At 42.3% G+C, this 25,980-nt stretch overlaps 1 protein-coding gene across 7 annotated transcripts in view; it reads right to left on the reverse strand.

The window, feature by feature from the left end:
* Positions 1 to 16,950, reverse strand: part of UHRF2 (ubiquitin like with PHD and ring finger domains 2) — a 64,274-nt gene extending 47,324 nt beyond the window's left edge. For 2 of the 7 annotated variants that reach the window (XR_009447595.1, XM_059656713.1), the window contains exons 1-3: positions 16,407 to 16,930; positions 9,300 to 9,533; positions 1,598 to 1,857 (exon numbers count right to left, since the gene is read on the reverse strand). Coding sequence is in view for 4 of the 7 variants with exons in the window: in XM_059656713.1 (XP_059512696.1) it covers positions 1,598 to 1,857; positions 9,300 to 9,533; positions 16,407 to 16,559 (647 nt within the window). In the remaining 3 variants the exon portion in view is untranslated. Of the gene's footprint in view, positions 1 to 1,597; positions 1,858 to 9,299; positions 9,534 to 16,406 lie in introns of all 7 variants that reach the window. The other 5 variants (XR_009447594.1, XR_009447596.1, XM_059656711.1 and 2 more) reach the window with 5 other exon arrangements.
* Positions 16,951 to 25,980: the final 9,030 nt, after the last annotated feature.

Below are 25,980 nucleotides of genomic sequence, written 5' to 3' on the forward strand. Positions count from 1 at the left end.
ATACCAAACTCAGGCCTACACCTTGGAATGTCTTACTCCATAGTTAAGAGCCCCTGAAACTAAAAATTTGATAACCTTTGGTTCATGCAATGTTTAAAGCTTCTTACTCTATTTCTACACTGTGCCATCTGTACAATACTTTATGCCAAACAATAATTTCTTTATTGACCAGAATCAGGTCCCAGATAGTTGTTTTCCTAGTTATTTCTTTTATACCTCAAGAAATAAAACTCAAAGCAAATCAAGAACTCTACTTGTTGACAGCAGATACACAGATAGCTAAAGGCCCCACCCCTGTAGTTTCTTGCCTCTTTGCTATGGCATTCAGGAATCCAGGGACTGAGTACTAAGAACACAAATTATTCCAGCCTTGATTTACCAATATTGTCAGTCTTGGCCAATCTCAGATCTTAATATTATTCTGGTTGTTGGTTCTATTACCACCTACTATGGTAGAGAGCAGGATGATAGCTCATTTGAAATAAGCTATGTTTTCAAGTTAGCCACAACCATGTCAGAAGTATTAGGAAAGTAAAGATTAAAGGGATCCCTTTTAACACCTTCTCACCCATCCTGAAAATCTGTTAACACCTAAGTCTTTTAAGACATTTTTGTGGTAGGAAAAATCACAACCACGTTAGGATCTTGAAAATTACACTCAATAAGGATTTGGTAGCATAATATAGGCACACATGTTAGGTATCACTTGAATGAGAATGTAAGTTCATTTAGTGTGTTGAATAAATACTAAATCCTTCAGAACAGTAACTTTTATAGTAGGATTTTGAAAATAACAAAAATAATTCAGTGTTAGAAAAGTTAAGTTCTTAATACTGTCTTCATATAAACATTTTATTGGGAAGTTACTGCTGGGTATGAGGTTTGGGGAGGTGGAGGCGATAAAAATGTTCCAAAATTAGTTTGTGGCAATGCACAATCCTGTGAATACACTTAAAACCAACAAATTGCATTCTTTAAACGGATAAATTGTATGTGAACTATCTCAATAGCAAGCTGTTTAAAAAAAAATCAAAAATCAAGTCCTAGCTGGTTTGGCTCAGTGGACAGAGCGTTGGCCTGCAGATTGAAGGGTCCTGGGTTCGATTCTGGTCAAGGGCATATGTCCGGGTTGCAGGCTCGATCCCCAGTGGGGGCATGCAGGAGACAGCCGATCGATGAGTCTCTCTGATCATTGGTGTTTCTATCTCTCTCTCCCTCTCCTTTCCTCTCTGAAATCAATAAAAATATATTTTTAAAAAAATATATTTCAACCTCATTCTAATAGCTATTACATTATGTTTTACATACTATCTAAAATATTAAAATATATATAAAAAACATATATAGAGGAATAAACATACTAAATTAAGCCAGGTATTAGGCTACCAAAAACAACAAACCACTTAGGAGCCAGAGATAACTGAGCATTAAGGAGCCCTTATTATAAATATTAAACAAACAAACAAACAGTAATAGACTGAATAGACCCCTAAATGATTTCTTCAAAAAGACTATTATTTGAAAACAATCTTGAAATGGAAGGCTTTGCTTCTATAAATAAAACATTAATGAAGTCCTCAATAGCATGAGCACTTACTCATCATACTCGATACGATAAATAACATCTTCATCAGCAGCAACAGAGTCTGAATTAGACGTAGAGGGTACATTGTCCAATTTATTTGTGCTCTCTTTGGAATTATGATTTACATTTCCATTAGTCCTTTTACAAGAACTGCCATTCTTCAGGGGAGTTTTGCCACGAGAATGTTCATCAGAAGCTCTAGTAATACTATGTATACGTGCTTCAAACCAGGAACCCAAGTTGACATCTCTGACATCCACCAATTCATTTACCTAAAAAAGTTTAAAATTAATTAATTAAGTGTAATTTCATCTACTGCTTTAAAAACCTTAATATAACTTAGGTTATTTTCATAGTTATCACGGTTATGAATATTTGTAGCTCCTCATGCTTAAAGTAATTTCAAAGATTACATCAAAACTATTCTTTTTATATACTCTAAAAATCCATTATATTTACTAGTATAAAAATTAACTTTCCTTTTTAAAAAATTTTATTGTTGAAATTATTACATATGTCCCCTTTTTCCTCCATTGACCCCTTATAGCCTGTCCACACCCCTGCCACAGCCTTCACTCCCCCTATTATCTATGTCCATGGGTTATGCCTATATACATACAAGTTCTTTGGTTGATCTCTTCCCACCTACCCACCCACCCCTGACTTCCCTCTGAGATTCCACAGTCTGTTACATGCTTTCATGACTCTGGATCTATTTTGTCCAACAGTTTATTTTGTTCAAATCCGTTATTTACTAGTATGAAAATTAACTTTCCTCCAAATTTCCTTCAATGAAATGTGTGCTGAAATGGGTGTTTTCTTTGACTTCTCTGATGTCTACATTTGACTTTTAAAAATATGAAAGTACTCAAGGGTATTCTGGAAAGTCATTCAATAAGAATGTCACTAATGAGCCCCAGCTGGGTGGCTCAGTTAGATGGAGCAACCTGTACACCAAAATGGTTGAGGGTTCAATCCCCAGTTGGGATGCAACCGATTGATGGGTCTGTCTGTCTGTCTGTCTCTCCCCTTCCTCCTCCCCCTCCCCCTCCTTCCCCCTCTAAATCAATAAGCATATCCTTGGGTGAGGATTAAATTTTTTTTTTTTAAAAAAGAATGTTACTAACAAAAAGCCAAGAGTTTAAAGTGTTATGATTGTGTTATTAATTTGCTCCATTAATTTCTTCAGAATCCTAAAGATAACTTACACAGTCAGTCCAACCAGAAAACAGTAAAGTATTAAACTGAAAATAAAACTCAAAAATGAAGAAATTGTGCACATGTACAAAGGGAAGAATTTAGTGAACCCATTTATACAAAATAGGTAAGTTCTACCAGTTAGTAACTCACTAGCAAATGCATTATTACCTCAAAAACCAGAGATAAAATGAACAGAGCTATATGATGCAAGACAGATATAGTCAAGTCTAGTGGATGATCCAGAATTAACTGTGCAATAAAAGGAAAAAAAGTATACCAGAAGTTAAGAGTTACAGTATGAAAGCTGGTTACTAAAAACAAACAAACAAACAAACTCTCCTAAAAAATCTGAGGAAATTGGTCTAAAGGTCAAGGCCCTTTCAGCAGAAAAAAACCAAAAGACATCCCTTTAACCTGACCACTTAAAGTATCCAAAAGAATTCTGACATTTGGGGCAGGAGTAAGACGGCAGTATATGCTAAAAGTTAAATACCCATATGCCAGATATTATGCAAGGCTCCTTTATTTAGGCTTGTCCAATTCTAACAACTAAGACTTCCGATTTTACAAGATAAGGAAACAAAGTTAACTTGCTCCACTGAAAGCTAATGAAATATAAAGCTATGATTTGAAGACATCTTGACCTTGAAGCTTATGTTTTTGCCATGAAATGACAAGATGGGTAAACAACTTTAAAGGTTAACTGATGAACTAAGAAATAAGATATTAAAAATATAAAAAGGTTTCAAACCACCCAGCTAATATAGAAGGTAGAGAGAATACAGACAAAACAAAAAATTAACTATCACTACCAGAAGGAAGTACCACATTTGACCAAAGACACTGTATGTAGTAACATGGCAGCAATGAAACATGTTGAAAAACATAAGGTTCAATGTATCATAAGAATGAAGAGTTTAGGAGAAAAGGAAAAGATCTAAGGGCCAACCAGGCTAGATATAACAAAGATCAGAGATGGAGCATGGTATACACTGCATAAATTAACTCATGCATTAAATGGACACAGGGTCTTTTTCTTCCATAATAGCCACTGACAAGTGTAAAGAATTTAATTTCTTTCTTTTTTTTCTTTTATTAATCTTTACCTGAGGATATTTTTCCATTGATTTGTTAGAGAGTGGAAGGGAGGGGGAGAAACAGAGAGAAACACACATCAATTGGTTCCTCCCGCACACAGGGGATCTCAAGGTACGAGCCGTTGACCAGAATCAAAACCAAGATCCTTCAGTCCAAGGGCCAAGGCTCTATCCACTGAGCCAAACTGGCTTGGTAGAATTTAATTTCTTACAGGCAAAACAAAAAATAGATAAAAAATAATGTTAACGTCTATAATACTTGAGAGAATAAACTGAAGCTACTACTCTTTCAGAGCAAATCAAAATGTAAGGGTTTCATATCACACTACACAATTATTATTCTAGAAGAGAATGGAGCATATAGTTGATACAAAAACAGTCACAGCAAAAATACACTTAGCAATATAAACCTTACTATGGAAGAGTATGAGGTACAAATGAAATACTTAATTTGCATAAGAAAAATAAGAAACTAGCATGCAGATCTAGTGTCTGGATAACGTAGTATTTGGAAATACAATTAGAGTTAACAGAAATCTATGTCAATCTAAAAATACTGTCATTGCTTAAACATCACACATAAAGGTAAGGCATTCTTTGAGTAACCCTAGATTTATAACTAGAAACAAGAACTACAAATTCTCCTATAAAGTATAATTACCCACTCATGATATGCATATAAACTGTATGGAAAAAATGCTTTTAAATTCAGAAGTTTCTGCCCTAACTGGTTTGGCTCAGTGGATAGAGCGTCGGCCGGCAGACTGAAGGGTCCCAGGTTCGATTCCAGTCAAGGGCATGTACCTTGGTTGCAGGCACATCCCCAGTGGGGAGTGTGCAGGAGGCAGCTGATCGATGTTTCTCTCTCATCGATGTTTCTAACTCTCTATCCCTCTCCCCTCCTCTCTGTAAAAAATCAATAAAATATTTTTTAAAAAAATAAATTCAGAAGTTTCTGAACATTACATAGACATTCTTAGGCAAAATTTGAACGGGTCAAAATGCCTATAAGAAAAAGGTTAAAACTCTTTTGTAAAATCTGTGTTTTGAAGACGGTTCAGAAGAGAATACTTGTTTCCTTGGTAGTATCCTGTTTTCATGTTAATCATAACTTTCTTAGTAATCCAGTTGAAATCAAGAACTGAAAAAGTCCAAAGCCACTGCATGTACACCACCAAGAAGTCAACCCTAATGTAAACTATGGACTGAGGGTGATGGTATATCAACGTAGGTACATCAATTCTAGCAAATGTACCACTCAGGTAGGGGATTTGATAATGAGGAAGGCTATTCATGTGTTTTGGCAGGGGGTATATGAGAAAGCTCTGTTATTTCCCACTAAATTTTGCTGTGAACCTAGAATCGTTCTAAAGTGTTAAGTCTATTGCCCTGGCCAGATAGCTGCGTTGGTTAGAACGTCATCCCTATGCACCAAGCTTATGGGTTTGATAAATGGTCAGGGCATATATAAGAATCAATCCATGAAAACGAAATAAGTGAAACAACAAATTGATGTTTCTCTTCCCTTCCCTTTCTATCTCTAAAATAAAAATGTAAAAATAAAATGTAAAGCCTATAAAAAACCTAAAAACTAAAAAGTAATTATAGCCAGAAGAGAGCAATGAAAAAGGAGACAAGATGACAAAGAGAAATATGTGGGGGTTGGGAACAGTGTCTCAAGTGTACCGATGGACTATAATTTTAATGGAGGAAAATGACAACACAGAGAGACTAATACCACTGGAAGAATTAATGTATCTATTTCTCTCCCCCTCTCCCTTCCTCTCAGAAATCTCTCCCCCTCTCCCTTCCTCTCAGAAATCAAAATATATTTTAAAAACCCCCAAACACTTTCTAATAATAAACTATTCCGTTTCATGACAAAGTATACATGATCAAGGTACTATATTCTTTTAATATATATGTTGGGGTCCAGCAGGTCCAGGGGTTCCCCAAGGTGTGGACGGAGTCGGTGAGGAAGGAATGACACGGAAACACCGTTCAGTTGATCAGCAGCCTAGCAGGATCTCCAGTCAAGTTCTGTCTAGGTTCTCCAGCCAGGTTCTGTCACCAGGTTCTGTCTTTCATTGTCTTGTTACATCTGTATTTATACCAGTTGATTTTAATCCTATCAATTTCTATTCCAAAGGTCAGGGCGTTTCTTATCTCCATTCCAGGGAGTAAAGATTATGTAGCTTAAGGGTGATTGTTCCTAGTTAAAGTGATTAACTACCTGTCTGGCATTTAGTTAAGGGGTTTTATTCCCTCCTTAACTTCATGGAAAAATCCCTACCTGGGGAAACAACCTTTCTCAGAGAGGTGACCTTGGTTAAAACACATAGCACCAAGAAGGTGAGCAAACATTAGGAAGAGTATGCCATATACGCCAGGTCCCTTGAAACATATGCTTTGCAGATGTTTCTTCCCTGCAGTGACTGTGTCAAGCAGCAAGGATGGACCAGTTTCCGGCATATATAGTCACAGTTTTATTTGCTAAATATAGCTTAAGCTTTATATGAATATGTTAATAATATTGGTATGCTTTTTGTCATGTTTTGCCTTGGCTGGTATGCTTCTGTGGTTAGAGCTTCAGCCCTGAGGCCAAAGGGTCATTGGTTCAATATCTCAGTTGTAAGTTTGCAGGTTTGAGCCCAGGGGCCTGATCAGGGCTCATGTGTGAGGCAACCAATAGATGTGTCTTTCTCACGTTGATGTTTCTCTTTCTCTCTCTGCCACCCATCCTCCTCCATACCCTCCACTCTCTCTTAAAAACAAAAACAAAACAAAACAAAAAAAAGGAAAAAATATCCTCAGGTCTGAGGATTTAAAAAAAGTTATTATATATATATATATATATATATATATATATATATATATATATATATATATATTTCTTTATGTTGTGGGTCAATTTAGGTAATATTATAGGTATCTATTCTTTATAGGCTTAAAGCAATTCATCGATGTAGCCACCCTGGCCAGGTACTTTTAGATATTTCACTTCATCTACCAATTTTTAACTTAAATTTTTTTAAAAAATATATATCTTTATTGATCTCAAAGAGGAAAGAAGAGGGAGAGAGATAGAAACATCAATGATGAGAGAGAATCACTGACTGCCTGACTCCTGGACGCCCCTACTGGGGATCAAACTGGAAACCCAGGCATGTGCCCTCACCTGGAATCGAACCCGGGACCCTTCAGTCCACAGGTCGATGCTCAATCCACTGAGCCAAACCAGCCAGGGCCCAATTTTTAATGTTTAACCTTGAAAATGCTCTGAAAATAAATAAATGAGTCTCAGTCCCAACTTATCTCAACTGATAAGAATTAAGAAAGGAGCTATAAGGATAGGACGAAACAAAACTGTCATCCAATTATTTCTACAAAACTTATTATAACAGAATTTGAAAAAGTCGCTAATTGCCAAGGTCAATAAATAAATTGCATTTCTATATATCAACAAATAAATCACAATTTTAAAAGATAAGCGTTTATAATAGCATCAAGAAGCTACTAGAAATCAAAACAAGATATGTAAAGAGAAAACTAATTAAGATGTCAACGACCTAGATTAATGGAAACATCTATCAAGTTCATGAAAGAAGGACTATTGAAAAGATGTCAATTCCAAGCTGATCTATATACAATCCCCATCAAAATCCCTCCATTATTACCCTGACCGGTTTGGCTCAGTGGATAGAGCGTCGGCCTGCAGAATCAAGGGTCCCGGGTTCGATTCCAGTCAAGGGCATGTACCTTGGTTGCGAGCACATCCCCAGTAGGGGGCATGCAGGAGACAGCTGATCGATGTTTCTAACTCTCTATCCCTCTCACTTCCTCTCTGTAAAAAATCAATAAAATATATTAAAAAAAAAAAAATCCTTCCATTATTATTTTTCTGTAGTTTTGACAAGCTAATTCTAAAATTTTACATGCAAGTGTTAAAGCCAAAAACCAAGACACCTTTGAAAAGGAATTAAATTTGGAGATGGAGAAAAGGGAGATATCAAAACAACATTATAGTACTTAGAACACTGTGGGCACAGGGGATAGATAGGCAAACAGACCAATGGAATCAGTACAGAACAGTTTGGCAGTATCCTGTAAGGGAAAAACCAGCACTTCTATTTCTAGATAAAAATTCCTAGAGAAATTCTTGAACACTCACACCAAAATACAAATAGGTTTACAGCAGAACTGTTTAAAACAACTAAAAGTGGAAACAGTTCAAATGGCTAATAATCACAGGTAGACACATATATTGTGACATGTTAATAAAATGAAATAATATAGAAGTGAAAAATAAAGCTTTAGCCCTAGCTGGTTTGGCTCAGTGGATAGAGTGTCAGACTGCAGACTGAAGGATCCCAGTTTCATTTCTAGTCAAGGGTACATGCCTGGGTTGCGGGCTCGATTCGGGGGGGAGGCGGGGGCGTGCAGGAGGCAGCGGATCAGTGATTCTCTCTCATCACTGATGTTTCTATCTCTCTCTTCCTTCCTCTCTGAAATCAATAAAAATATTTAAATAAGTAAATAAAGCTTTATGCAGAATCTCTCAAAGTTGAGAAAAAGTAGAATTCCATTATATAAAATCCAAATAATGGCAAAAGAAAACATTGTTTAGAGATATATACATTAACAACACTATAGAAAAACAAGAAAATGATCATAAAAGTCAAAATAAGTAGTTTACCTTGTTCTGAGAGGGAAATGTGTTATTGGTAAGGGCATATAAGAGGCTTTAAAAAGGAATTGGCATCATTCTATTTCTTAACCTTGGTGGAATTACACAGGTATTTGCTTTATTATGCTTTAAATTCTACCTATATATTTTACATTTTTAAAAGACTGTAAAAAGTATTAACAGCCCAAACTTTCAAATGGTAATCAATGTACATATTCACAACATCCTGAAGAGAATAGACTAACAAGAATTTTTAAAACTTTTAATCTTAATTTTACTAAAAAATTTTTTTCAAAACCCCACACTTTTTATTGATTTCAGGGAAGAAGGGAGAGGGAGAAAGCGACAGAAACATCAATGATAAGAGAGAATCATTGATTGGCTGCCTCCTGCATGCCCCACACTGGGGATTGAGCCAGCAACCCTGGCATGTGCCCTGACCAGGAATCGAACCATGACCTCCTGATTCGTAGGTCAACACTCAACCACTGAGCCGTGCTGGTCAGGCTAAACAGTTTTTAACATTGATTTTTAGAGAAACATCAATGTGAGAGTAAAACTTCGATCTGGTGCCTCCAGCACCACCCCCCCCCCCCCCCCCGTCCCCTGCCCCCCTGCACTAGGAATTGAGCCTGAAATCTAGGCATGTGCCCTGACCTGGAATCAAACGGGCAACCTCTGAGTCACAATAGCCAGGGTACAACTAACAAGAATTCTGAATACAACATACCTTATACAGTCCAATGCCAGGATCAATAAGAAAATCACGAGCTGATGTAGGTGGCTGACTGGAAGATCTCACTCTTGGTGCTTTCTTCACTTTAGGTGGATTATCAGAACAGGGTTTGGCCTTAACATCACTCTGTTTAGATGTGCTAGGAAGATCAGAATCTGGGCGAGCTAGTAGCTGAATTATATCATTCAGTCCAACATCATAGTCAAATAAAGTATATCCATCTTCCAACTAGAAACAAAAGATAGAAAAGATTAAAATGCTTCTCTCAAAACTTGATTTTTCTATATCTTTAGGTACCCAAAGGTCCTAGCCAAATTATTAAAATAAAATGCACAGCATTGTAATCTAGTGATCCTGAAACTATTCATCTATTACTTTATGGCCTCTGATGTCAATACCTTCTCAAGACTTCAATAAATTAAGAATTATTTCATATTAGCTATAGGGTACACTGATAGCCACTGAAATAAAAAACAACAACACATCATCGCTGTTGTGACCCCATCACCTAAGAAAAAAAATCTAGATTTCTCACCAAATTTTATTTCAATGAACAGTGCCTGAATCCACTGAAAGAAAAAAGTTTTATGAAAGTGACTTTTTATGACCTTGTGTTCATAAAGACATTAAATTTTTTTTAAATCAAGCAGGAAAAAACACTTCAAGCAGGATTACAGTTCTTGCTCATGCTATTCCACTTGCCTAAGTTCTCTAATTCCATCCATTTCTTTTTTTTCTTTGAGAGAAAAACTGATTGGTTATGTTCCACATGCACCCGAATGGACCACCACCACTTGGGTGTGTACCCTGTCAGAGAATGGAAACTTGCAAGGGATGACACTCCAATCAACTAAACCACACTGGCCAGGGCCCATCCATTTCTCAAGCTTGTAAGTTACATCATGAAAAATCTTTCAGGTTGAATAAATTATCCTGCAACTTACCCATATTTTGGCAAGGTCTCTATAATACACTGAATTGTGTCAATCCAAATATTTGATATCCTAATACCATCTATATCAGAATGTGACACTTGGCAACACGGTCTTTACAGAAGTAATCAAGTTAAAACTAGGTCATAAAGGTGGGTCCCAATCCATTGTGATTGGTATTCTTACAAAAAGTTGAAATTTGGCCCTGGCTGGTGTGGCTCAGTTGGTTGGAGCGTCGTCCTATACATCAAAAGGTGGTTGGTTCCATTCCTGGTCAGGATATATACCCAAGTTTCAATTTGATCACGGGTCGGGGAATGTTTGGAGGGCAACCGATCAATGTTTCTTTCTCACATTGATGAGTGTCTCTGTCTTCCTCTCCCTCATATCAATAAAAACATATCCTCTTGGTGAGGATTTAAAAAAGTAGATACAAAGTTGAAACTTGGATAGAAAGACACACAGAGGGAAGGTGCAAAGGCACACAGGGAGGAAACAACCATATGACTGGAGTGTTACTACAAGCCAAAGAACATCAAAGATTGCTAGCAACCACTAATTGCTAAAGGAAGCAAGGAAGATTCTTCCCTAGAGCTATCAGAGAGTGAAGGGTCCTGCTGATGGGACATCTTGATTTCAAATGGATAGCCTCCCAGAACCCTGACACAAAAAATTCTGTGGTTTTAGGTTTTGGTACTATGTTACAGAAGCCCTAGGAAACTAAGTCTCCATTTGTTTCTTTGTAAAATTCGCTGGCCATTTCACTATGATACAATAAAACTAAACTCCTTCAAGATTAGAACTATCATTTCCCTACGCACATCAATCATTTAATTGTTCATTTCCCCTTCTTTTACGCAATTACCTATCACCATCTACAACTCTATCACCGTAAGAACATGTTTAAGTCAACTGAAGAACAAAAGTCTGCCCTTGAATGATAAACTTAGTAATGTATTAGATTAAGTAATTGTAATTCAAGTGGTCCAGAAACACAATCCTGCACATTATAGGTGTTTATAATTTTTAAGTAGAATAAGGGATCAAGAAATTCATAAAATTCCCAGTGGGGAAATTAAATTAAGACACTATCTCACGGGTTAGTTAATATACTTATTCCAAATAAGTGAAAGGAGTCTTCCAAAAGCCAGTAAGCAGATATTCCCTTATAGGGATGGCAAAGTTAATATTGTTTATCTTATTAAAAGACAAACAAGAACTCCCTCTAATCCTGAACTTCTGGGTTAAAAACAAAAGGTAGGAAAAAACCATACATTCACACCTTCATTTTGACACTTCTCCAAGATCTCCCCCCCCCCCAAAGAAAACAGAACGCAATAATTCTGGAACAGCTGAAAAAAAAAACACAATTTAATTGAACATACAACTGTTGCATATTATGATAATTATTTTAAAAAATGGAAGTGTTTAAAATAGAAAACAAAAACACCTCTCCAATAGCACAGAATGTGCAAGTTAACTGGTAGGGCATTCCCTAAAATGATGAGCTGTTATGGTGGTATAATACTTGGAAATCCAACCTGTTTCCATAAACATTTTTTTCCACTGCAATTTGAGGCACAAGAGTCAGAGGGACATTGAGGGTATTCTTTTTTTTTTTTTTTTAATATATTTTATTGATTCTTCACAAAGAGGAAGGGAGAGAGATAGAGAGAGTTAGAAACATCGATGAGAGAGAAACATCAATCAGCTGTCTCCTGCACATCCCCCACCGGGAATGTGCCCGCAACCCAGGCACATGCCCTTGACAGGAATCGAACCCGGGACCTCTCAGTCCGCAGGCTGACGCTCTATCCACTGAGCCAAACCGGTTTCGGCGAGGGTATTCTTTTTTTTTTTTTTTTTAAATATATTTTATTGATTTTTTACAGAGAGGAAGGGAGAGAGATAGAGAGTTAGAAACATCGATGAGAGAGAAACATCGATCAGCCGCCTCCTGCACATCTCCTACTGGAGATGTGCCCGCAACCCAGGTACATGCCCTTGACCGGAATCGAACCCGGGACCCCTCAGTCCGCAGGCCGACGCTCTATCCACTGAGCCAAACCGGTTTTGGCGACGAGGGTATTCTTATATACTCAACCCCTTTCACTAGTTTCTACCAAGTCAGTAAATACAAGCTGCTTCAAAGGGTACTTGGTTTGAAAGGAAAAGTAATGCCTGAGTGAATGTCAGAGTGAAGCACTAAGCATATTCAAGGCATAAGGCCCTATAATAGAAGTTAAGCTCACATTAACATGTAACCATCTTTCCAATTATGTATGCTTACTATGAGAGCCACGTTGACCCATATTATCCACTCCCTTCCCTAATTCATAGCTATCTTTTCAGTTTTCCTAAAAGTTATTATCTATTTCACATCAAGTTCCACATAGCTAAGCCACTGTTAAGAGTTGTAAAAAAATGTGGGAATGATTTGTTACTGTAAAAGTACTGAAGTTCTCCTAAATTTAACAGTGCAGACTAAAAGTTACCTGTCACTTAAACTATACTCTGAGTGGGAAGGGGGTTGGGTCACTTAGAAATTACAAACACCTATGAATTTCAGGCATGTAACTCTAAGTCCATCAATGTCTCATAGCAGAAAATGTTTGAGAACTGCCTGCCTAGAAGACGGAGGCCCAACATTTATAATGCTAGAGAGGCAGGAATGGTCCTAGAATTTTGTTTTGCCAGACTGCACTCTTAAAAAAAAAAAAAAAGAAAGAAAAGTATTTTTTATTGATTTCAGAGAGGAAGAGGGATAGATAGAAATATCAATGATGTTTCATGTACCTTTCACTTATAATATATACAACAGATAACACACAAACACAACCTTTAAATAGACAAACATTTTTTACTTTGTAGTCTGTGTAAAAAGTCCACGGGCAGCCGAAACCGGTTTGGCTCAGTGGATAGAGCGTCGGCCTGTGGACTGAAAGGTCCTGGGTTCGATTCCAGTCAAGGGCATGTACCTGGGTTGCGGGCACATCCCCAGTAGGGGATGTGCAGGAGGCAGCTAATCGATGTTTCTCTCTCATCGATATTTCTAACTCTCTCTCCCTCTCCCTTCCTCTCTGTAAAAAATCAACTACTACTCAGTTTTTCTTCAGTTTTGGTTCATAGCTCTTATCTACCATCTACTCTATGGTTATCTCTAAGTGGTACAGGGGAAAGAATGAAAAGAGGATTTTTTTCAAAGTAGGAAAAGCTCTGGATTCTCACTAGATTTAGAGATGCACCAATGCAACTTCTTTTTAAAATATATATATTTTTATTGATTTCAGAGAGGAAGAGAGAGAGAGAGAAACATCAATGATGAGAGAGTATTATTGCTCGGCTGTCTCCTACATGCTCCTACTGGGGATGGAGCCTTCAACCCAAGCATGTGCCCTTGACTGGAATCGAACCCCTGACCTTGCAGTCTGCAGTCCAACACTATCCACTGAGCCAAACCAGCTAGGGCATAACTTCTTAAAAACACACACACAAAACAAACAAAAAACAACCACCAATCCCCAAGGTGCTTCACACTCAACCCCCACCCCTCATAAGAGAATACCCAAATGAGGTTACCCTACTTTAACCAGAACTTAACCTTGAATTGCTAATTTTCCACTTTGACCCTCAAAAGTGGAGTCAATTAAATAGCTTCTCAATTTTAATTTGCATACAGATCACCTTGGGTCCTTGTTAAAAGACAGATTCTACTTCTGTGTGAGGCCCCCAAGGTGAAGTTAATGCTGCTGGCTCTGCTGACCCAGGGACCATATTTTGAATAGTAAGAAACTAATAGGAGATTGACTATCATTCAACTTTCATTTTCAAACTCTGGTGTTCATCAGACTCTCCTGTGGGATCTTGTTAAATTTAACTACTTGCAATTCTGGGGTGAGCTGAACATCTATAATAAAATATCCACAAGTGATTCTGATACACACTAAAGCAGTGTACGAGGCCCAGAAATCAGGATTTTAAAAAGATTCCCAGGTGATTCTAATGTGCAGCCAAGGTTGAGAACCACTGTACCAAATGGTAAAAGCAGCTAGTATAACAAAGGGGAAAGGGTACCATTTACATCATGGACAGTGTAAACTTGTTTTTAACATTTTTCACTATGGCAGTAAAGCCTCCTGAAGAAGGGGTGCCTTTTCCTAATAAGTATGAAGGCATTTTACAAGATAAGGGCAGTCCTGTGACACCAATCCAGTAGTTGCCCGCTACAGACATACTACCCTATCTATGCACTGTGAACTCCAAAGAAGGAAGATGGAGATAATAATCACTGCCATGACAACTTGTAATCTCATAAGGAAGCAAACACAGCTGGAGCAGTGTCTTCCTTCTCAGTCTCCTACTCAATGAGCATCAAAGGCCCATTCCTTATCCCTATTGGTTTATCACTGAGCTGAAAAAAAAAATAAATTAAAAGTACTTTATCAACTGTCCTGGGGAAAGAAGCACAAAAGGTTTTATCCCAAGCACTTCCCCGAACCTGGAACCAGGTACCTGGTTTACTGGGAATTTATTGTGTTATACTGAATTTAACCCAACCCCTACCTTTTCCTCAAGGCAACCAGGTGCATACTCTTTTAGCATGTCTGACATGGGGGTTGTGACCAGGAATACATTTCTCATGCTTCATTTCCATCACTGGTGCTGAAATCACCAAAGCATCCCAGGCATTCATGTACTATTGTCCCTAGTACAATTCACAAGACTTGATTTCATGCTTTTCACCTTTGACCAAAATACTAAAAGGTACCAGCCACGGGCAGCACAGCAATATAAATCTACATAGTGTTTTATACAATTATTTCAAAAGCGAAGTTTATAACTAAATTGAACACCCGTTTTCATTACAAGTCAAACACTAAAGGATCAATATAAACTGGCTGCAAGAACAGAGTAAAGCGACAACGTTTATTTAAAAACAAATTAAAATAACCTCATGGCTCACTCTTAGAGAGTAATCTGGTTACTCTGAAATTTCTGGGCAGATTTAGAAGCGTATCAAGGGTAGGAAAATATTCCTTTCAAATCCTTTGCGGCTGTAGGAAAACGGCTACCACCAAATCCAAGAGAGCTACATTTATTTCAAACCACAGGATCAGAGCCAAACTGTGGTCTACCAACGGTTGAATGCCAACTTTTTCAGTGGGTCAACATAAAAAATAAAAAAAAAAAAGACGAGAAAAATAGGATGTGTCTGAGTCTCCCGTACAGACCGAGAGAGACTTGTGGGATAGGAAAAACCTCCAATGGGCCCGTGCACGGCCACACCATACAAGCGACCAGAGACGCCCATAGATTCGTGCACCGCCAAAAACACTTCCAGCCCTTCGCTGTGTACCGCGGGCTGTGCTCCAGCTGCCCGGCTAAAAACAGGTGAGGAGACTATTCGGATTGGCGACAAGAAGAGCACAACAGTCTCTCATGTTCCCTTCCTGTCTGGGAATAACCTTTGGGGCCTATACTGGGCAGCGGAACCCCGGTCCCGGGTTCCATCAACAGCTCCCGCAGCCCAGGTCTCTAATCTTCCCCGAGAGAGACAGATTGCAACTCGGGGAGGCGGCGAGGGACGGGGACCCAAAGTTCTAGAAACCTTGCAAATCTTCAGTGTTTACAAATCCCTTCCACACCGACGAGGCAGAGCTAGGGTTCTGGTGCCCGGTAGGTTAAGTTTCCTCCCCTTTTATTCGGGAGCCGGAGCGCGAAAAGAGCCGTTAGTCGGCTCAGCGCCGCCGGGAGCCCGAGCCGCCGGCCCTCCCCACCTGCACTGTGGCATGGCCGCCACGGCCCGCGGCTCTCCCCGCCCTCCAGGGGCCCCTGACCCCGCTGAGCGCGGGAAGCGCAGGAACCCATGCGCTCTGGGCGGCTGCCGCCCCCACTGGAAAGGGCAGCGGGGGCTCAGGGCTCTAGGCGCCCTCGCTTCCGACCCCGCCGGGCGCACCTGCACTCGGGGCTGGCGGGGCCCCGGCTGCGCACCCTCAGCGGGCCCAGGCCCCGCGCTTTGAGGCTCGCGGGCTGCCCACTCCAAGTGGAGCCAGGTGTGCTCCGCGCGCGCGGGGCACCCAGCCCTTCGGCCCGCCCGGTCCACGCATCCTGGAGGCGCCCCGCTGCCCTCGCCGCGGGCTTCTCGAGGGCTCCGGTGGGCGCGCCTCACCTGCTTGCCCCGGTAGAAGAGGCGCTGGCACTCGGGCCGCACGTCGAACAGCGCCCAAACCCGCTCGCGCAGCTCCTCAATTGTGGCTTTGCGAGACACGTCCTCGATGGTGCGCGTCTGGGAGCCGTCGATGGTGCGGACCTGGATCCACATCTTGGCGCCGGGAAAGGGGGCTGGCTCCGCTTTGTCTCCCCCTGCGCTTAGGGCGCCGCGCCGCGCCCCGCCTGGCTTGCGCCGCTTCCCGGTGGCTCCGGCCCTCCGCGGGCGAGCGCGCGCACGAGCGAGGAACACCGACCAGACGCCGGGCCCGATAGGCGGCCGCGATCCTAGATCGCGTACCCACCCAGCGGAGATCGGAACGAAAGGAAACCGGAACCAGACCGCGGTGCCGCTGCTAAAGCCGCCGCCTCACAAATAGGAAGGAACCTCGTCTGCGCCGCGCGGAGTGTTTACTTATAGAGCTTTAGCCCCACATGGAGGTCACGGCGCCAACCCGGATCTCGCGAGATCCACACCGGGCTCCGCCTTAAAAAGGAAGCGCCCGGGGAAGTGGCGAGGGAACTACATGGGCTGGAAGGCGGGGCGGAGGGGCGGGGTTGCCCAGAGCCGTTAACTTGCTCCTTCGCTGGCACCTGGGTTCTGGGCACGCCCTCTATAGCCTTCGGATTTTGAGCGGTTACGAGGCCGTCCAGGGTGGTTGCAGTTTTGGTCCTTGTTACGGGACACTGGGGGCGAGCGACTCCTCAGTTGTAGCGGGTACGGTTCTGTGGTTTAAAAAAAAACACCAAACATAAGAACCTGGCGTGCACTTGTATAATCAGCGGGCGGCCGCGGCCTGCGTTTCTGAGGAAGCCCGTAGGGAAATGAGCCCGTTCAGTGGCGCTCACTGGGGCGCCGCCCGCCACGCGGCCTGGCGGGGTTGGCCGCTCTGGGGACCCTGCTGCTTCGCCAAGTCGTTTGCCGCCGCCAGGCCCGAAAGCTACCTCAGCTCGGAAGCCACTTCCGGCGGTTTCCCGCCGCTGGGCCGAGGCGGCGGCCCCAGGCCCACAGGCCTCGGTGCTGCTGGGGTCGCCCTGCCTGGCCCGCGGGGCTCACCCCGACCTCTCGCCACAGGGGTGCGGGGGCCGCCACCCGGAGGGCCCCTCCTCCGAACCGGACGGCTCCGTGCGTGCACCTTCCGTTTCGTGCGCTTCTGGCCTACGGGCTGCAGGGCCATGGAAAACAAAGGCTGCGGAACGACACGCCTGGGAAGAAAGCGCTCCAAGATCTTACTAGGAATAAATTCTCTTCAGAAATAGGCCCAGCGCCGCGTTACCTAACAGTAGGCCTTTTTAAAAGTGAAAATGTCTTCAGAAGGAAGAGAGCATATGAAAGTAGAAAAAATATATCTATAACTGGGACTTTACGTGGCTTGAATGTTGAGGCCGGTGCTAATTATTACCATAAAGGTAGAGCAACATTTTTTGTAATAACCTATTAACTACAAAAAAAAAAAAAAAGCCTGACACAGGAGGGGCAGGGAAAAAAGGAATATACATATTCCTTTTAATAGACTATATATATATAGAGAGAGAGAGAGAGAGAGAGAGAGAGAGAGAGAGTCTCTGTCCTTGCCGAAAAGTTTACCTTCATCTATATCCTCTAAATATAATTCATCTTGTCTGCTCCTGATTTAAGTAAATATTGAGTCTTCATTACATGTGTAAATACGATAATGGAGCTATGTAAAGCACACTTATCACCTGCCCCAATAGGAGATAGTTATTTGCTATTAAAAGATATGCTATGCCCTTGTGGAGGCATATTAAGAATTTAATTCCCTGTTCACAATGAATTTACAATTGTAAGCTTTAGAAAAATGAAGATATTAAAGAATAATTTGGTACTATACAGCACGCTTTGATGTGAACTTGGGAGGTGAACAGTAAAATAAAAAAACTATATAGGTGCAGAGCAAATACTAAAGTGTATGCCACCAGTTATGATCCAATATTTGTTCAGGTTAAAGCAGCCATTAGAAGTGAGAGAAAGGGGACAAGAATGATCCGGGAGTTTTAAGGATAACGGCACAACTGGAACTGAGAAGGGAAGCATGTACATGTTCAGTTCCTGGATTGAGATGGACCTGGATTGTAATTCCAGTTTTGCTGTTTAAAGCATGATCTTGGACAAATTATTTGCTTCAATGCTCTCAGCGTAAAAGGGTGCTTATAACGTATATAACGAACGTCAAGTGTTCAGCGTAGTGCCTGTCCCTTGGTAGCACACAAAATATGTTCATGCTATTATTATGGAAAGGATTTAGAATCTAAAGCATACTCAAAGAGGAAAGGGTGCTTAAGCAAAGACAGAAGGTATGCATTTTTTACAGGTGGGAAGAGGTTTCGTATCCAAGAAAGGTTGACTAAATAGAAAAGGGCAGAGTGTGAAAATTAGCATTCAAAGCAGTCTATTTTGTGAGCCCCAGGCAGAAACTAAGGTTCTTAAGGAGTCCACTGATGTGGTTAAATATGCATTTGGAAAGACAGCAGAGGAACGTGGAAGGATGCCTTAGGGGAAAACTAAGGGATGAGAAGCAAGGGGGTTGTTGTCAGGAAGCTTAGAGAAGAAGCAGTCGTGTCAGTTTGGGTGAAATCTGTGGCAGTAGGTAAAAGAAAGGATAGGTTTCAGAGAATTGTAGGAAATCAAGCCTATCAGACTTGGCAGAGTGTGTGGAGAAGAGGGATGAGGAAAACAGGATGCCGAGAATAATCCCCAAGTTTCTAATTTGGGAGACTTAATGGCTTGGGTAAATGGTGATACTCTGAACGGGAAGAGAAAGCAAGTTGGAAAAATGCGGTGATTTCTGTTTGAGCTGTGTTGCGTCTGAGATGGAGCTATCTTACAACAGATGGAACTATAAATCCAAAGTTTTGAAAGGCAGTAGAAAAGTTCTGAAAGAAGAACTAGTCAAGGTCTCCTGTACTCACTTCCAGTGGTGATTTCTCCTTCCCAGTGGGGTGGGACTTATTCATGAGAAAGCCTTTGGGTGGAGAGAAGGGGGGACTACTGTCAAAATTGGGTATCTACCGGGACTGTAGGATCTCTGTTATTCTAATCAAGATAGATCTCAAAGGATTGGCAGGTCAGAGCTTAGAGAAGTGGTTCTCAACCTTCCTAATGCAGTTCCCCTTAATACAGTTCCTCATGTTGTGGTGACCCCCAATTTCATTGTTACCAATTGACCATAATTAAAGCATAGTGATTAATCACAAAAACAATATGTAATTATATATGTGTTTTCCGATGGTCTTAGACGACCCCTGTGAAAGGGTCGTTCGACCCCCAAAGGGGTCGCGACCCACAGGTTGAGAACGGCTGGCTTAGAGGTATGAGAGACAGAAAAGACATTATTTGTCCTGTGCAGATCAAATTAATTACATCTGGAAACAATATGTATAGTAAGTTACTTAAGATATAAATAATAAATAAGTGATTCTATATGTAGCAAAATACAGCCTGCTGTTTCTCCACACAGTACATATTGTAATGAAGGCTTTCTCTCCTGCCCTATGATAGTGTTGTTGTCTGCTTCGTTCAAAGCTTCCCAGTTGTAAAAACAAGATAGAAGTTCTCTGTCAAAAACCATAATAGCAGACAGTTTAAACATATCATGCCTTCTTACTCGATGCATAGCTGGACCAACTTAGATGTGAACAGTAAAATAAAAAATAAATTATTTATATGGATGCAGAGCAAATACTAAAGTTTATGCCACCAGTTATCATCCAATGTGTGTTCACGTCTAAATAGGCAAAACAGAAGAGTAAAAGATTGACTGTAGGACTAATTATTCTAGAATCTTATCACAGCTCAGAATATCTCCTTTTCTTAGCTCAAGTTCCCAAAGAACTTTTACTAGCATATATATCGAAATAGTGAATTTGAATATGCTCTCTGAAGCTCTGGTTACTACCTTTTCAATGGCACCTCTATGCTGATTGTCTTCTTTTTGCTCCTCCAGGGCCACTCTCAACCTGCTCTCTGTCCTGGGGTCCAAGGACAAGAAGTACATAATGGGGTCAGTGCTTTCAGGCCTCTGAGCTTGGCTAGTGGGAGGAAGCACAGACAGGAAACGCAGGATGAGAAGAGAATGAGGTCAGTATATTTACTTCCCTGGCTTTCTCCCTGAAAGGTTACCGCCAGTTGTCTGTTGCCTTTTTGGGAAAGCACTACTCACGCCTCTTAAAGTGGCCTGCTCCACATGACTCACTCTTTCATGTTCTGGAAACCTCTCTCTCCTCTTGTTGCTTTGGATCTAGGTGTAACAGCTTTATAGTCTTAGGTTCATGCATATTCCATTCGTTTCCTATAACTTTTTAGCTCATACCCTTAGAACTGGTCCCTTGGGAGAGGGAAGGAGAAACATTCAAGTACCTTAACTGGAAGTTTTCTGTTACAATCTCTAATGCTATTTTTAAAAGAACTACATGTTATAAGAAGCAGATTAGAATTTCCATAGATTAAAAAGCACTTCATATTGTGGCTCATTACTTAACCTCGTCATATTTTATTTTAAAGTGTGTCCTCTTTAATAGAATCACTGATTTTTACTGTGGACATCTACTTTAGAGATCATTCTGGTCTGACCTCTTTAAATGAGAAAATGATTGGACAAAGGCATGCAATCAATGAGTGACAGTGTTAAGAGCTTAAATCCTCAGTGTCCTTCCTCTCTAGCCAGTGTTTTTTACCCTTCAGTTGCCCCTCTTTTGTTTCTCTGGAGGCTTCCCCCTTCACCTGGTTCTGAGAATAATCCTCCTTGTGAGTGCCCCTGGTTCTTTGGAATATTTGTTGGCTCAGATAGGATTGGGAGCTTGGGATTCTCATTAAAGACTTACAATTTAATCCTGTTTTCAATCACATGCCTTATTCTGCCTTCTGAGATTGGTCCTTCCTATTGCTGAACCTTTCTGAGAATCTTTGGATCAATTAAGTTTATATTTCCTGGAAGGCATTTAGGATTCAACTTCTGATGATGGGGTCAATTTAGGGTTCAACTTCCAGTTACAACTTGCTCTGTAAAACAAATTTTAGAGGTTTAAAATAACAACCATCACTTTCCTATTGCTCACAGTGGGACAGGAATTCTGAAATAATTCCGTTGGAAAGCCTGGGTTTAGCTCAGAATCTGTCAATCCATTGCAGTCAGATACAACTAAAACTGGAAGAATCAGGACCAGGGCAGTTGAGAACGAGCTAGGCATCTCTCCCATGAAAATCTCAGGGCTAGATTCTCTACATCAGTGGTTCTCAACCTTCCTAATGCCACGACCCTTTAATATAGTTCCTCATGTTGTGGTGACCCCCCAACCATAAAATTATTTTCGTTGCTACTTCATAACTGTAATTTTGCTACTGTTATGAATTGTAATGGAAATATCTGATATGCAGGATGTATTTTCATTGTTATAAATTGAACATAAAACATAGTGATTAATCACAAAAACAGTATGTAATTATATATGTGTTTTCCGATGGTCTTAGGCGACCCCTGTGAAAGGGTCATTTGACCCCCAAAGGGGTCGCGACCCACAGGTTGAGAAACACTGCTCTACATGGTCTCTCTCTGTGGGCTAGTTTGGGCTTCCTCACAGCCTGCCTGCCTTAGAGCAGTAAGGCTGTTTACACAGTGGTTGAAGACTTCAAAGATGAGACTTCCAGTGAGCAAAGCATAAGCTTTATTACTATTTATGGCCTAGTTTGAAAGTCACATAGTGTCACTTCTACCATATTCTTTTGAACAAAACACACTCAATTTCAGGGGGTGGACTAGAGACCCTCACCTCTCAATAGTAGGGGTGTCAGCCAGATTGTAAGACGAGCATGTGGGATGGAAGATATTGTAACCATTTTTGAGAAATAGAATCTGCCCCACAACTCCTCCATCTAATTTTTTCTATGTAATTTTTTTTTAAAATATATTTTATTGATTTTTTACAGAGAGGAAAGGAGAGAGATAGAGGGTCAGAAACATGGATGAGAGAGAAACATCGATCAGCCGCCTCCTGCACATCCCCCACTGGGGATGTGCCCGCAACCCAGGTACATGCCCTTGACCGGAATCGAACCTGGGACCTTTCAGTCTGCAGGCCGACGCTCTATCCACTGAGCCAAACCGGTTCTGGCTCTATGTAATTTTTTGTATGACCAAAAAGTTTTTAAATTATGAAATACATCAGTCATACAAAAAATATAGAGACAATAATATAATGAACACTTTTTTATTTACCACCTTGCTTTAGAAACAAAATATTTCAAATAGTTAAAACCCCACTTTGTGTACATTCCTCTTTCTCTCCTTTTTCCAAAGAGATAAACATTGCCCTTAATTGGGTTTTATTATTGGTATATCTGTCTTTTTACTTTTAATAGTGTACATGTATCTCTAAACAATAGTAAATTGGGGTCTTTTAAAGCTTTATTTAACATGATTCTTTATAACATTGAAACATTTTTTAAACTCAGTGCTATTTTTCTGAGATTTATTCATGTTGATATTTAGTTATAAACTTACGTAAAGGCTCAAATGGTAAATATGTTAAGTTTTATGGGCAGACAATCTCTGTTATAACTACTCATTTTGCAATTGAAGTACAAAAGTAGCTCTATTCCATACGTAAATGAATGAATGTGCCTGTGTTCTGATAAAACTTTGTTCACAAATGTAGGTGGCAGAGTATAGAATTAGTCCTGTGGACATAGTTTACTGATCCCAGCTTAAGTATCCTATCTAATAAAAGACAAGAAAAGTAATTAACCGTACCTCCACTACACTTCCCATTGGCTAATCAGCGAGATATGCAAATTAACTGCCAACAAAGATGGCGGCTGGCAGCCACGCACCTGAAACAAGCAGGAGGCTTGCTTGCTCTAGTGATGGAGGAAGCCAAGGTTCCCCGCCTGCCACAGCCTGCTCTAAGCGCTGAAAGCAACAGCTCCGAAAACAACAAAGTTTCAATTATAGAAGCCAAACAAACTCCAGATACCTGCTTTCAGCCAGCCGCGGCCTCAGAGCTGGGAGCGCCAGTGAAGGCAACAAAGTTTCAATTATAGAAGGTAAATAAATCCCAGAAAAAAAAGAAAAAAGAAAAAAAGGAGAGGCTGGGACCTTCAGTTGCTGGCCAGCCTGAAAACAGCCCTCAGCCCCTCACCCAGACTGACCAGGCACCCCAGTAGGGACCCCCACCCTGAAGGGGGTGTGACCAGCTGCAAACACCCATCAGCCCCTCACCCAGGCTGGCCAGGCACCCAAGTGGGACCCCACCCTGATCCAGGTCACCCTTCAGGGCAATCCAGTGGCCCCCACCCATGCACCAGGCCTCTATCCTATATAATAAAAGGGTAATATGCAAACTGACCCTAACAGCAGAAAGACTGGGAATGACTGGCCACTATGACACACACTGACCACCAGGGGGCAGATGCTCAATGCAGGAGCTGCCCCCTGGTGGTCAGTGCGCTCTCACATGGGGGAACACTGCTCAGCCACAAGCCAGGATGATGGCTGCCAGTACAGCGGTGGTTGTGGGAGCCTCTCCTGCCTCCTCAGCAGCGCTAAGGATGTCTGACTGCAGCTTAGGTCTGCTCCCCGCTGGCAAGTGGACATGCCCCAAGGGCTGCCAGAAGGATGTCTGATTGCCATCTTAGGCCCAATCCCTCAGGGAGCAGGCCTAAGCCAGCAGGTGGTCATCCCCCGAGGGATCCCAGATTGTGAGAGGGCACAGGCCAGGCTGAGGAACGCCCCCCCACGCCGAGTGCACAAATTTTTCTGCACCGGGCCACTAGTCTACATTACTAAAAGAGAAAGATGCAAATTGACCATACCTTCACGATGCCCACCAGCCAATCAGGAGTGAGTATGCAAATCAACCCAACAAAGATGGTGGGTTAATGTGCATACACAGGTGCAGAGCGCCCGGGGTGGGGCAGGACGCATGGTGACGATGCAGGTGTTCCACACAGTCCCAGCTGCTCCAGGCCTCTGGGCAGTGTGGGAAGGAGGAAAGGCAGCTCCGGGCCAGAGCAAGGGTGGTGCTGGCAGCCAGGGGAAGGAAGGCCCATTCTTGCACGAATCTTCATGCTGTGGACCTCTAGTCCACATCTACACTAATAAAAGAGAAACATGGTAATTGGCGTACAACCGCTACCCTTCCCATTGGCTAATCAGTGAGATATGCAAATTAACTGACAGCCAAGATGGCGGCCGGCAGCCAGGCAGCTTGAAACTAACATGAGGCTTGCTTGCTTCAGTGACGGAGGACTCCAACGTTCCCCGCCTGCCGCTGCAGGCCTCTGAGCTGGCAGTTTGAAACATAGTAAGAAAAATAGAAGCTAAACAAAATGCCAGAAACCAGCTTTCAGCTAGCCGGGATCTCAGACCCGGAGTTGATACAGAGTTTCAATTGTAGAACCAAAACAAACCAGATACCTGCTTTCAGGAGCGGAGGCCTAAGAGCTGGAGCCTCAGAGCTAAAGCTGGCTCAGAATAAAAATTAAAAAAAAAGAAAAAAAGGAGCAGTTGGGAGCTTCAGTCCCAGCCTGAAAACAGCCCTCAGCCCCTCACCCAGACTGGCCAGGCACCCCAGTGGGGACCCCCACCCTGATCCAGGACACCCTTCAGGGAAAACCAGCCAGCCCCCACCCATGCACCAGGCCTCTAATCTATATAGTAAAAGGGTAATATGCCTCCCAGAACTGGGATCAGTGGAGCCGCAAGGCCTCCCGGCACCAGGATCAGCGTGACAGGGGGCAGCGCCCAAACCCCCAGATCGCCCTGCGGCTCTGTGTGTGACAGGGGGCGGGGCCACAACCCCCCCATCCCACGGGCCCTGCTCTGTGTGAGATGGGGTAGAGCCATAACCTCCCCATCGGCCCTGCCCTGAGTGTGACAGCGGCGGCGCCCCAACCCTCTGATCGGCCCTGCTCTGTGGGTGATAGAGGGCAGCGCCTCAACCCCTTGATGGGCCCTGCTCTGTGTGTGACAGGGGGCAGTGCCCCAACTCCCCTATCGGCCCTACTCTGTGAGTGATGGGAGAGCTCCTCAACCCCCTGATCATCCCTGCTCTGTGTGTGACAGGGTACGGAGCCCCAGCCCCCCTGATGGGCCCTGCTCTGTGCGTGACAGGGGGTGGCGCCACAACCTCCCCATCGACCCTGCCTTGAGTGTGACAGGGGACGGTGCCCCAACCCCCCAACCGGCCCTACCCTGAGCGTGACTGAGGGTGGCATCGCAACCTCCCAATCTGCCCTGCTCTGTGCATGACAGGGGGTGGCGCCCCAACTCCCCAATCGGCCCTGCTCTGAGCCCGACCAGGGGCTGCACCTAGGGATTAGGCCTGCCCTCTGCCACCCGGGAGCAGACCTAAGCCAGCAGGTCGTTATCTCCCGAGGTGTCCCAGACTGCGAGAGGGCACAGGCTGGGCTGAGGGACGCTCCCCTCCCCCCCGAGTGCACAAATTTTTGTGCACCGGGCCTCTAGTATATAATAAAAGGCCTGTGACCGTAATGCCGTGATGACCAAAGACCAGTCACC

This window comes from Myotis daubentonii, chromosome 11, assembly GCF_963259705.1.
Source record: "Myotis daubentonii chromosome 11, mMyoDau2.1, whole genome shotgun sequence".
Lineage (NCBI taxonomy): Eukaryota > Metazoa > Chordata > Mammalia > Chiroptera > Vespertilionidae > Myotis > Myotis daubentonii.